The sequence below is a fragment of the Anabrus simplex genome, chromosome 2 (assembly GCF_040414725.1).
Source record: "Anabrus simplex isolate iqAnaSimp1 chromosome 2, ASM4041472v1, whole genome shotgun sequence".
Lineage (NCBI taxonomy): Eukaryota > Metazoa > Arthropoda > Insecta > Orthoptera > Tettigoniidae > Anabrus > Anabrus simplex.
The window spans coordinates 4,381,642-4,394,536 of NC_090266.1; the positions used below are offsets into that span (position 1 = coordinate 4,381,642).

General features: G+C 40.6%; 1 protein-coding gene across 1 annotated transcript in view; it reads left to right on the plus strand.

Moving 5' to 3' along the window:
- Positions 1-12,895, plus strand: part of LOC136863901 (dynein beta chain, ciliary-like) — a 5,220,903-nt gene that overhangs the window by 2,129,599 nt on the left and 3,078,409 nt on the right. Inside the window, exons 37-38 of the mRNA XM_068226514.1 lie at positions 8,195-8,314; positions 8,560-8,702. Of these exons, the coding sequence (XP_068082615.1) occupies positions 8,195-8,314; positions 8,560-8,702 (263 nt within the window). The remainder of the gene's footprint in view (positions 1-8,194; positions 8,315-8,559; positions 8,703-12,895) is intronic.

A 12,895-nucleotide genomic window follows, 5' to 3' on the forward strand; every position in this document is an offset into this window, starting at 1 on the left:
TCTGCCTCGGCCCTTGTTTGGAGCCATTTCTGATAAGCCTTCTTTTTACGTTTACAGGCTGCTCTCACTTCATCATTCCACCAAGATGTTCGCCTTTTCCCATCTTTACACACAGTTGTTCCTAGGCATTCCCTTGCTGTTTCTACTACAGCATCCCTGTATGCCACCCATTCACTTTCTATATCCTGAACCTGCTTACTGTCTACTGTTCGAAACTTCTCACTAATCATATCCATGTACTTCTGTCTAATTTCCTCGTCCTGGAGATTTTCTACCCTTATTCGTTTGCAGACAGATTTCACTTTATCTACCCTAGGCCTAGAGATACTTAGTTCACTACAGATCAGATAATGGTCTGTATCATCGAAAAATCCCCGAAAAACTCGTATATTCCTAAAAGATTTCCTGAATTCAAAGTCTGTTAAGATATAGTCTATTATGGATCTGGTACCCCTAGCCTCCCATGTGTAGCGGTGAATAGCCTTATGCTTGAAGAATGTATTCGTAACAGCTAAACCCATACTAGCACAGAAGTCCAGCAAACGCTTCCCATTCCCATTAGCTTCCATATCTTCCCCACATTTACCAATCACCCTTTCGTATCCTTCAGTTCTTTTCCCAACTCTCGCATTGAAATCGCCCATTAGCACTATTCTATCCTTGCTGTTGACCCTGACCACGATGTCACTCAATGCTTCATAAAACTTGTCAACTTCATCCTCATCTGCACCCTCACATGGTGAATACACGGACACAATTCTTGTCCTAATTCCTCCCACTGAGAAATCTACCCACATCATTCGCTCACTTACGTGCCTAACAGAAACTATGTTGCGTGCAATGGTATTCCTGATAAAGAGCCCTACCCCAGACTCTGTCCTTCCCTTTCTAACACCCGTCAAGTACACTTTATAATCTCCTATCTCTTCCTCCTTATCTCCCCTTACCCGAATATCACTTACTCCTAGCACATCCAGATGCATCCTCTTTGCTGACTCAGCAAGTTCTACCTTCTTTCTTCCATAAGCCCCGTTAATATTGATAGCTCCCCATCGAATTCCATTTCGTTCGCCAAGTTGTTTCCAAGGAGTCCCTCGCCTGTCAAATGGGAGTGGGACTCCATTACTCCCATAGGTCCGAGGTTTGCTTAAAGTGTTCTGAGCTCGGTAAATTCATGAAGCAGGATGCTGCCCTACTTGCACATAGTCCAAGTGAGGATCTCTCCTCTAACGGGTTATGGACCACCGGTGAATTGTGTAGTCCTAGCCGCCTGAGCACAAGGAGGGCCACGACTCAGAATATGTCCGAGATGCCCACTCCCATTCCATATCAACTGGTATCCCGACTCTCAGGACCACTTACTAGGCCACTCAGCCGTTGCCCATGGTTCACGAACTAGGACGTGACTACAGTAACCCACAAACATGAACCATATATCTATTATCTATTATCATATATCTATTAAATTACTTAATTCGATTCCTTTGTTTACAATGCTTCTACAGTTGAGCACTAACCTTTTTATGCCATCCCTACTTGATTTTCCGTTCCCTGTTTGCTTAACACCACTCCCTTGGCCACCCCGTTTCCCTGAATGTACCTGCCAATAACCCTTCCAACAAGTTTCCTAACTTATATGTACTACTGCGATTTAAGTGCAGGCCATCTGGGCGCAGATCCCTGTCTCCTACCCACCAATTACTATGTAGAATTCTCACACCCGGTTTCCCACATATCCACTCCATAGTCTCATTTAAATCCCCAATCACCTTCCAGTCATTATCCCTCCTACACAGTATTCCACTGATAATAATACCCGCTTCTTTAAACTTCATCCATGCTGCATTTACCAGATCCCAAACATCCCCAACTATATTAGTACTTATATCTGCTTGCCTTACATTGTTAGTACCAACGTGAAACACCACCACCTTCTCCTTTCCCTCTTCCTTCTACTTTCCTCAACATCCGCCTCAACCTAATTCCTGGATAACACTATACCCTGGTTCCCTTTCCTCCACACACTTTCCCCACATGTCTAACGATGGAATCCCTCACGACCAGAGCCTCAACCCTACCCACCTCATTTGATCCCCTCCTTTCCTGGTCAGCCCTATCTACATTTCCCTTTCCTACCTTTTCCCTTCCCCCTATTTTCACACATCTCAGCAACAGTTCCCTGTTCCTTATCTTCCTTCGCTCGTTCTACCTGCAAGAATATTGAAGGGAGTATGGTCCTATGCTGCATACAGAATAGCCAACGAATCCTTTGGAGAAAACATTATGAGCTGTATAAATATTAGGAGCTCAGGTGGCAGTGGCAAAAATATGTTAGGAACATATCCAAGAGTTGTATCAAGGTAAGGAATTAAATAATACGCTTCTGGAACAAGAAGATACCCAATTATGAGGTCATAATTCAACATACATTTGAGAGATATAACTAGGAACAAGGCACCGGGAATTGATGACCTGCCCTCGGAATTACTGACTGCGTTAGAAGAAACCAGCATGATGAGCTCATTCCATTTAGTGTCTAAGATGTGTGGTACAGGAGAAGTGCCATCCGATTTTCGGCAGAATGTGTTACTCCTATTCCAAAGGAAGCCGGTGCTGGCAGGTGGATAACCTTCCACACCATGTTTTTATAATCTGCAAAGTTTTAACAAGTGTTATTTACAGAATAATGGAGTGAAGTATTGAAACTGAGTTTGGAAAAGATCAAGTTGGCTTCAGAAGAAATGTAAGAACCCCTGAAGCAATTCTGACCTTAAACTTGATCTTAGAGGACCGAACTAAGAAGGCTAAACCAATGTACATGGCGTTCGGAGATCTAGAAAAGGCATTCGATAATATTGATTGGACCAATCTATTTGGAATTCTGAAGGCGATTGGGGGATGCATTGTTGGATGCGCTTGAGAACGGTTGGCTGTTGAGAGAGCTCTTGCAATATTGTAGTGATAAAGTAGTGAAAACCTATTGAAATAGCTAAATTTTTGTGTATATCTGATTCATTTAGTGCTGTTTATATAGTGGTGTTTAGTGCTTGTTGGTAGAAATTGGGAGTAGTGATATTTATTTCAATTTTGTAACAAGTAATTCAGTTGGTCTTCAGTAAATTACGTTTTCTAGGTTAAGTAGGCTAGCTAGGTGTACCTTGTTTCGAATTTAGGTTTAGGAAATAATATTAACTTTTAATATATTTGTAAATATCTGTAGGTTCGTTGGTTATACTTACAAAGACAGATTATCATAAGGAATAGTACCGTAACTTCTGCAGCAACTTCTCCGGAATTTCGTATAGATAACCGTTCAAACTATCGCGAAGGTAGTAATTTACTATATAAAAAAACATGATAAGCCTGTAAATTTCCATTTGAAATAGAAGTTAAAGAGATTACACGGTAATAGTTAACAGTCGTTGTATTGTTATTGATTATTGTCGCTCCTCATATTCAAATATTGCATTGTTGGCTACAGTCGTGAACAAAGGATGTAGTGTAGTCAAGTAAATATAAATAAAAATCAGCTGACCTTGTATAATATTCATTTGTACTTCTGAGTAGGTAGTTAAAGTATCCGTAATTTATATCTCGCTCCCTCGATCTTTCAGTATTTATGAGCGGTTAGCTAATAATAATAAAGTTCGTATATCCCAGTAATTGCAGTTCAAGTCCCTGGAGTAGTAGTAGTAGTAGTTTTGATAGAAATATTTGAGAAATTAATGTAGACAACCTCGTATTTGTCAGTAGGCCTAATTAAGGAGACATTTATTCTCCGTCCCGTGGAGTAGGGAAAATAATAGTAATCCAACAGCTGTAATAATCACATAACCATATTTCAGAAGAATTGTAGTGAAAATAAGGTATAATATATTAGATAGTATCTTGCAGGTTATATTCGTGTTTTTCTTCGTGTACGGCAATCCTTTCCATACTTAAGCATTTAAACAAACGCAGTGTGGTGTAGTGTAGATACATTGTTGTAAAGATACGGTACATTTAGATAGTGCCGTATCTTGCCTGCTATATTCGTGTGTTATATTTTTGGGTGTATCTATTAGACCGTAATACTAATAATAATTTGTCTAAGCATTTAGCTTCGTTGGTAATCTTTGAGTACAGTAGTTCTTGCTAATTTCACTCCTGTTGTGCTTAGTTTAGTGATATACGGTACGCTACCGGTATCGTAATTAGGATACGTCTGAAAGTAGTTTAAAATTACTGTAGTGTACTGTACAGTAGTATACGAGTAATATCCTAGTAGAATTTAGTGTGATTATTTTATTATTGTAAAATATTTGTGTAGTACTGGTGTAGTAGAGGTATCCGTTGAAACTCTTACTAAAATACTGTTGTTGTAATTAGAATCGGCTTAATTGCAGTTTAGAATTGTGTAGCTCTTGTGTAGGCTATTACAGTACTTTCGATATTCAGTAATTAACAGCAGTTTTTATCCTGTCAGGGGTTGTAGGATAAAAAAAAAGAGCACGACTAAGTAGTATTGTAGTGTAGTCGTATATTAATTACTATATTGTTGTGTACTGTCCCAGAAAATATATCCCTCCGTTCATTTATTTTTTGCAAATAAGTTACTTTATTTTTATTTTCCATTTTCTCCCCGTAAAGAATGGCTATGGAGCGCGCGTGTACTTACTGTGGGTGTGGCGACGCATTGAGGGGTATGAGGAAGGAGTTGGAAAGTTTGAGGGAGATAATTAGGATTCTCACAGAAGACAGGAAGGAAGATAGGACTCCCTCAAACAATGTACAGGTTACAGTAGGTGTACAAGAGGGAGGGGAATGAAAGGGAGGAGTTGTAGAAGACAGGTGGTCTAATGTTCTAAGGGGAAGGAGATTGCAGGCTAAGGGCTCTATTCAGGATCAGAATTCAGCACAGGTGTCTGTGCGAAATCTGCACGAGTCACTCCAGGTAGAACAACAGTGGGAAGGTGAGGGACAGGGAACTGTTTCTGAGATTTATGGAAGTAGGAGGAAGGGAAAAGGTAGGAAAGGAAAATGTAGAGTAGAGGATAGGAAAAGACAGGTGGAACAGGATCATGGGAAGGAGAAAAGGGAGGAGGATGTAGCTTCTGCAGCTATCAGGAAAGATAGGGCTGACCAGGAGGGGAGGGGATCAAATGAGGTGGGTAGGGTTGAGGCTCTGGTCGTGGGGGATTCCATCGTTAGACACGTGGAGAAAGTGTGTGGAGGAAAGGGTACCAGTGTAGAGTGTTATCCAGGAATTAGGGTGAGGCAGATGTTGAGGAAAGTAGAAGAGAGGGAGGAGGGGAAGGAGAAGGTGGTAGTGTTTCACGTTGGTACCAACAACGTAAGGCAAGCTGATATAAGTACCAACATAATTGGAGATGTGTGGGATCTGGTAAATGCAGCACGGTTGAAGTTTAAGAAAGCGGAGATTGTTATTAGTGGAATACTGTGTAGAAGGGATACTGACTTTAGGGTGATTCGGGATTTAAATGAGACTATGGAGTGGGTATGTTTGAAACTGGCAGTGAAATTTCTAGATCCAAATGGGTGGGTAGGAGATAGGGATCTGCGCTCAGATGGCCTTCATTTAAACCGCAGTGCTACGTGTAAGTTAGGAAATTTGTTTGGAAGGGTAATAGAGAGGTACATTCTGGGAAACAGGATGGCCTAGTGAGCGGTGATAAGGGAACAGGGAACTGGAAATCAAGTAGGGATGACATAAAATTGTTAGTGTTGAACTGTAGAAGTATTGTAAAGAAAGGAATAGAATTAAGTAATTTAATAGATATATATTTACCAGATATTGTAATAGGAGTTGAATCATGGCTGAGAAATGATATAATGGATGCAGAAATTTTCTCACGGAACTGGAGTGTGTATCGTAGAGATAGGATAGGAAGGGAAGGGAGGGGGAGTGTTCATTCCGGTGAAAGAATAATTTGTAAGCTACGAAAAAGTTAAAGACGAGACACATGAAATTCTAGGTGTAAGGCTCATTTCTAAAGATAATAGGCAACTTGATATATTTGGAGTGTACAGATCGGTAAAGGGTAGCACTGACGCCGATTCGGAATTATTTGATAGGATAGTCTGCTGTGTGGGAAACGACATGGAAAGAAATGTGATTGTAGCAGGAGATCTGAATTTGCCGGATGTCAATTGGCAAGGAAATGCGAACGACAGGAAGCATGACCAACAAATGGCAAATAAGTTAATATGGGAAGGACAGCTGATTCAGAAAGTGATAGAACCAACCAGAGGGAAGTATATCCTGGATGTCGTGCTGATAAAACCAGATGAGCTCTATAGGGAAACTGAAGTAATAGATGGTGTTAGTGATCATGAAGCTCTTTATGTGGTAGTTAAAAATAAATGTGATAGAAAGGAAGGTCTTAAAAGTAGGAGTGTTAGGCAGTACCATATGGCTGATAAAGCAGGCATGAGGCAGTTTCTAAAAAGTAACTATGATCGGTGGAAGACGGTAAATAAAAATGTAAACAGACTCTGGGTTGGGTTTGAAGAAATTGTTGAGGAATGCGAAAACAGGTTTGTACCTTTGGGTGTGGTAAGGAATGGTAAAGACCCACCTTATTATAATAGAGAAATAAAGAGACTAAGAATGAGGTGCAGACTGGAAAGAAATACAGTTAGAAATGGCTGTTGAAGTAAGGGGAAATTGAAGGAACTTACTAGAAAATTGAATCCAGCAAAGAATAACTTACCAAGGGAGATGTTCAATAAATTTCCAATTTCTTCGAAATCATTAAGAAAAGGTAGGAAAGCAACAGATAAGTAATCTGCCACCTGGGCGACTGCCCGAAATGCAGATCGGTATTGATTGATTGATTGATTGATTGATTGATTGATTGATTGATTGATTGATTGATTGATTGATTGATTGATTGATTGATTGATTGATTGATTGATTGATTGATTGATTGATTGATTGATTGATTGATTGATTGATTGATTGATTGATTGATTGATTGATTGATTGATTGATTGATCAGATACCGGGAGAGAAGAATGATCTACAATCTGTACAAAATCAATCTGCAATGATAAAAATCGATGGATTTGGAAAAGAAAATGCAATTCAGAAAGGAGTGGGGCAAGGCTTCAATTTGCCCCCCCCCACACACACACACTTTTCAATGTTTATATGGAACAGGCCTCAATGGAAATCAAGGAGGAATTTGGAAATGAAATCGCAATCCGGAGAGAGGAAATCGATATCCTGAAATTTAGCCAGGATATTGTTATATTATTTGATTCTGCAGAAGACATGGAGAAATTTCTGAATGCTATGGACAGAGTTTTGGGAAGGAGTACAAGATGAAAATAAGTAAGTCCAGACACTGGTAATTGAGTGCGGAGGAACAAAGTCAAGTGATGCAAGAAATGTTAGATTAGGAAAATAAGTTTTAAAGGAAATAAGCGAATATTGTTACTTGGGTTGTCAAATAACTAAAATGCGTAAGTATGGGAGACATTAAATTCAGACTGGGACAAACAAGGACGGCCTCTCTTAAGAACATTGTATTATGAATTAGTTAATGTTTTTGAAGACTCGTCAGAAATGTGGCCTTGCATGGAAGTGGAATATGGACGATAACTAGCTAAGAAAGGAAGATAATAGAAGCTTGTGAAATGTGGTGTTATAGAGGGTTTATGAGGGTTAAAAGCGTACGAGGAAAGGAGGGATACTGAATCTAATTGGTGAGAAAAGAACGGTTTTGCAAAATTCGATGAGGAAAATGGACAGAATTATAGGCCACATCTTAAGACACCCAGGGTTTGTTCATTTGGTTTTTGGGGGAAGTATAGGAGGTAAGGAAGATGGGTTAGACCAAGTGGATTAGATCAGATAAATGATGTAGTAGTTACGGAAAGTGAAGCGCAGGATTGGGTTACATGGTAGGCTGCATCAAACTGATGACTCAAACACCGTAAGCCTTCTAGTGAAAGGTACCAGTGCAGTTGAAGGGAAGGACGTCTAACTTCAGATCCGTATCTCCTACCCACCTATTATGTTTTACGAATTTCACTCTTAGTTTCTGATGCAAGCACTTTATAGTCTCGTTTAAATCCCCGATGACCTTCGAGTTAACAATCCCTACTCCCTTAAACTCGCCCAGTGCTGCATTAACCATGTGTTCATAGCACAACAGTAACGGTGACAACAATTCTTGTCAATTTTCAGTCCTGTGGCAACATCTACAAGGGTTTGGCGCAGACTGGTGCATGGGGATGCTTTGATGAATTTAATCGAATAACTGTGGAGGTGCTTTCCGTTGTAGCTGTGCAAGTGAAGTCGATTCTGGTAAGTGCAAGGTAATGTTTCTTTGAGAGTCTTCCTTTATTGAGTGAGTATTCTGAACCAGCAATGTGAGTGGCTCCCGACAGCGAGTTCTGTAATGTAGTAACAACTGAATGGGTTAGGATTTCTGGTCGATTCGAAGGTGTTTGATAGTGTATTACGTTGTTCTATGACATGAGCGTGTCTCAATGAACAGTTCGTATGTTACAAACACTCGACAACCAGAATTATTTGTATTTTTATTGCAGGATGCTGTTCGAGATGAGAAGAAAATGTTCAACTTCATGGGTGATATGATCAACCTCACACCCACTGTAGGAATATTCGTCACAATGAATCCAGGATATGCCGGGCGTACCGAATTACCTGAGAATTTGAAAGCACTCTTCAGGTATTGAAAATCAAACCTAAAGTTTCTGTATAGATTATTTTCAGTATCTCCCTTGTTTGTAAATAAATAATGCATAATAACTTTGATACTTCTCCTCGTATTTTCATTAATATATATATAATGTGTAAAATTTACAGATACATGGACGTTTACATCAGCCAGTATCTTTTGGTGAGCACAATGAATATGGTAACCCAGACATTCCCTTCACATTCTACCGATATCCCAACTTCGCTTAGGTGTTTAAACTTTTGAAATAAGAAACAAATTAAACAAGAATCCTACTGAAAGAACTCTTAACAAAATATATTCAGCACGAAGAAAATATTTTTTATTATTATTAGCAGTATACGTTCACCAAGCTAATGCCATCCACAATAGCGCAGGTCTGTATGCCTAAGAGTTCAGCTGAAGATGAAGAAATCGGAAGAATATACGAATAGATAGCAGATTTAATACAAAATGCAAGTGGTGACGAGAATCGAATAGTGATGGGAGACCGGAATGTAGTGGTAGACCAAAGAAGAGAAGGTAATACAGTATGAAAATACGGATTGAGACAAAGGAATAAAAGAAGGAATCGGTTGGTTGACGTTTGCACAAATCACAATTTATTCTTTGCTAATACTCAATTCAAACACCATAAACGACGTCTGTACAAAGGGAAAAATTCTGCAGACACTGGAAGGTATCAAATAGACTTCATTACGATTAGGCAGAGAAGAGACATCAGGTGTTGTATTGCAAAAATTTCCCAGGTGCACACTTCGACATTGACTACAACTTGTTGGTCATAAAACATGGCGTCTACTGTAACGTACGCGTAGGAGTGCTCTGTCTATATCTCGCAGAAGCCGCATAACTGGTAGCATATTTGTCCTGCAAGTGTGTACTAAGCGATCTTGTAAAGTGTGGTTCGAGTTGCACATAAATAACAACAGATATGTCCGTCCAGAAAGTTAATAAGCGGATTAATGCTTTTGAAGCAACGATGAAGGACTTTGAGACGCGCCTTCAGTTGTTAACCAGCTCTGCCAACCCCAGGGAAGAGTCCCTAGACTCGCTGAGTCAGGATTTTCGAGACTTCCGAGGCGCCATCTCCTCCGAACTTGCCGTGCTGAAAGAAGGGCTGTGCAAGTTAGCACGGCAGCTCGACCATCAAGAAGCACTCATTGATGAAGGAGAACAGTACAGGCGTAGAAACTGCCTCCTAATCCATGGAGTCTCCGAGGAACCGCGGGAGGACATTTACGGAAAAGTAAGGGAAACTTTCCGAACGAAGTTGAACCTGGACTTCACAATGGAGAGCTTCGACCGGTGCCACAGGATTGGGCAGCCTCAGCGCTCAGCAGCTGACGTGGTATCTACAGGCAGGCGCCCAATAATAGTTAAATTTACCCGTTACCACGAACGTGACCGAGTGTGGAAGGCGAAGAGGCTCCTGAAGGGCACAAAGGTACTCATCACAGAGTCACTCACCAAAACCCGAAAGTGCATATTAAACCTGGCTAGGGATCACTTCGGGCCATCCCGTGTATGGACCCAAGACGGACGCATCGTAATTCACCTGCCTAATGGGACGAAAAGATCCATCACCACTGTCGCGGAACTGGATAACATAAAAATTCTGCGAGATAACTGTGACAATTAAAATGGAACAGCACAGCTCGATAGTGCATCTGCTTGTTATTCATAAGTGTTTTTGTAAGTGTATTATGTGTGTGTCTGTGTGTGTGTTAGTGGTAGTCAGTGTAAACATTTATCAGGATGTCGAGGTAAGTTGCATGCTATTTCTGTTCTACTATTTCGTTAACATTCCGTTATTCAGCTGATCCAGAGCTCTGTACCTGACACTGACCTTGGCAATATTCCCCCTCTCACCCCGTCATCTCTCACCACCGGCTTGCTCCTCAAACAGGCATTATCTCCCTCCACCAACTGTTTACAGTGTTGCCATGTCAACGCACTCTCCTTGGTAGCGCACTTCGACGAAATTCAAGCCATAATGAGGGAAAATAATATCCATATTTTTGCTATTAGCGAAAGCTGGCTTACTCCGAGCATACCCGCTGGTATGGTACAACTTGACCGGTATTCTCTCTTACGTCATGATAGATCCGATGGCAGAAGAGGTGGTGGGGTGGCCTTGTACTGCAGAAACGATTTAAAAAGCCGGGTGATATGTGTATCATCTAACAATGCACAGCTAGGGCCAGAATTCATGTTTGTTGAAGTCATTATTAACCAACAGAAACTCCTTATAGTTGTTGTATACAAGCCGCCCAAAATAACAAATATGACTGAATTCGAATTTCGCTTACTTGACCTACTGCCTAGCTACGAGCATATTATTGCCGTAGGTGACTTTAACATTAACCTGCTTACTAAAACGCACGAAACTAAACAATTTATTGACATGTTTTCTTCCTGTGATATGACCATCCTCCGTTTAGAGCCCACTAATCATACTTACACAGAAAACTACGAAACACACACGCTTATTGACCACATTGTGACAAATAACCCAAACAAAGTCATAACTCACGGCCAGATTCCAGTCCCAGCCATCTCAGCTCATGACCTTATCTACCTATCCTACTCCCTCCGAATGCCAAAATATAAACCTAAGTATGTTATTTCCAGAAACACAAAAGACATGGATATGGACGAGTTAAGACATGACGCTTACAATCTACCCTGGAATGACATACTCCTATTGGACGATATAGACGCGAAAGTAGACAAGTTCAACTCCCTTGTAATCACTCTGTACGATAAACACGCCCCTAAGTGACAGATAAAAGTTACACGCCCATCTTGTCCCTGGCTAAATAGTGAAATAAAAAACATGATGGCCCACCGCGATGCACTTTACCGACGCTTTAAACGAACTCGTGACCAAAGTGACTTCGAAAATTATCGGGTCCTTAGAAATAGAGTTAAACAGTTCGTTAGAAACCGTAAATTTACATATTTGAAAAACATGACTGCAAACATGAATTCTGGCAGTGCTTGGAACGCGCTTCGTTCCTTAGGCATAGGGAAACCTCGACAACAACCCCATGTGCCAGACATACCACTCGATAAGTTAAATGAGTTTTTTACTGAAGAAAGAACACCACCTAATGTACTGAATTCCCCAAACTCAGTACCCAACCCCGTTATGAACCCTTTACCTGACAAACAACATTTCACATTCCACCCTGTTACTGCTAATAAAGTTAAAAAAGTGTTGTATTCTATCAAATCAAAAGCCAGAGGAGTGGATGATATCCCTATAACTTTCTTACACAACATTATTGGTGCTGTTTTACCAATTATTACCCACATTTTCAACTACTGCCTTAAAAACGGAACCTTTCCTTCACTATGGAAACTAGCTAATGTTATCCCTGTGCCTAAGAAACCTGACCCCTCCCTACCATCCGACTACAGACTAATTTCTATCTTACCAGCGATTTCCAAAGCACTCGAGCGTCTGGTTCACGAGCAGGTGTTGGAATACTTAAATAACCATTCTCTCCTAGACCCATTGCAATCTGGCTTCAAGAAGGGACACAGCACAGCAACTGCCCTGCTCAAAGTGACTGATGACATACGGCACGCAATGGACCAAAGACTAGTGACAATACTTACTCTCCTCGATTTCAGTAGCGCATTTGACACTATAAACATCCAGACTCTATTAAACAAGATGCAATCTTACTACTTCGATCAACGAACTATTAATTTCTTTTCATCGTACCTCAAAAATCGCGCGCAACGAATTATAACCCTTAATCAAACCTCTCACTGGCGAACCAGGAAGGAAGGCACGCCGCAGGGTAGTGTTTTAGGCCCATTGCTCTTTATTTTGTATATAAACGACATTTCCTCTAATTTAAAGAATTGTAGCTACCATCTTTTTGCGGACGACTTACAAATTTACTGTCACTGTAAGACCTCTGATTTGCCGCATGCCATAGCAGGCATCAATGCTGACCTTCAGCGACTTAACGCTTACTCCTTGAAAAATTCCCTCCTCCTTAATCCCTCCAAGACGCAAGCAATCATTATTGGCTCTCAAAAATTGTTGGCCACACTAAGATACAAAACTATTCCTTCAGTTATACTGAATGGTAGAGTTATCCCATTCAGCCAGACTGTGAGAAATCTAGGAGTGACAATGAACGAAACTTTAAATTGGTCTGAAT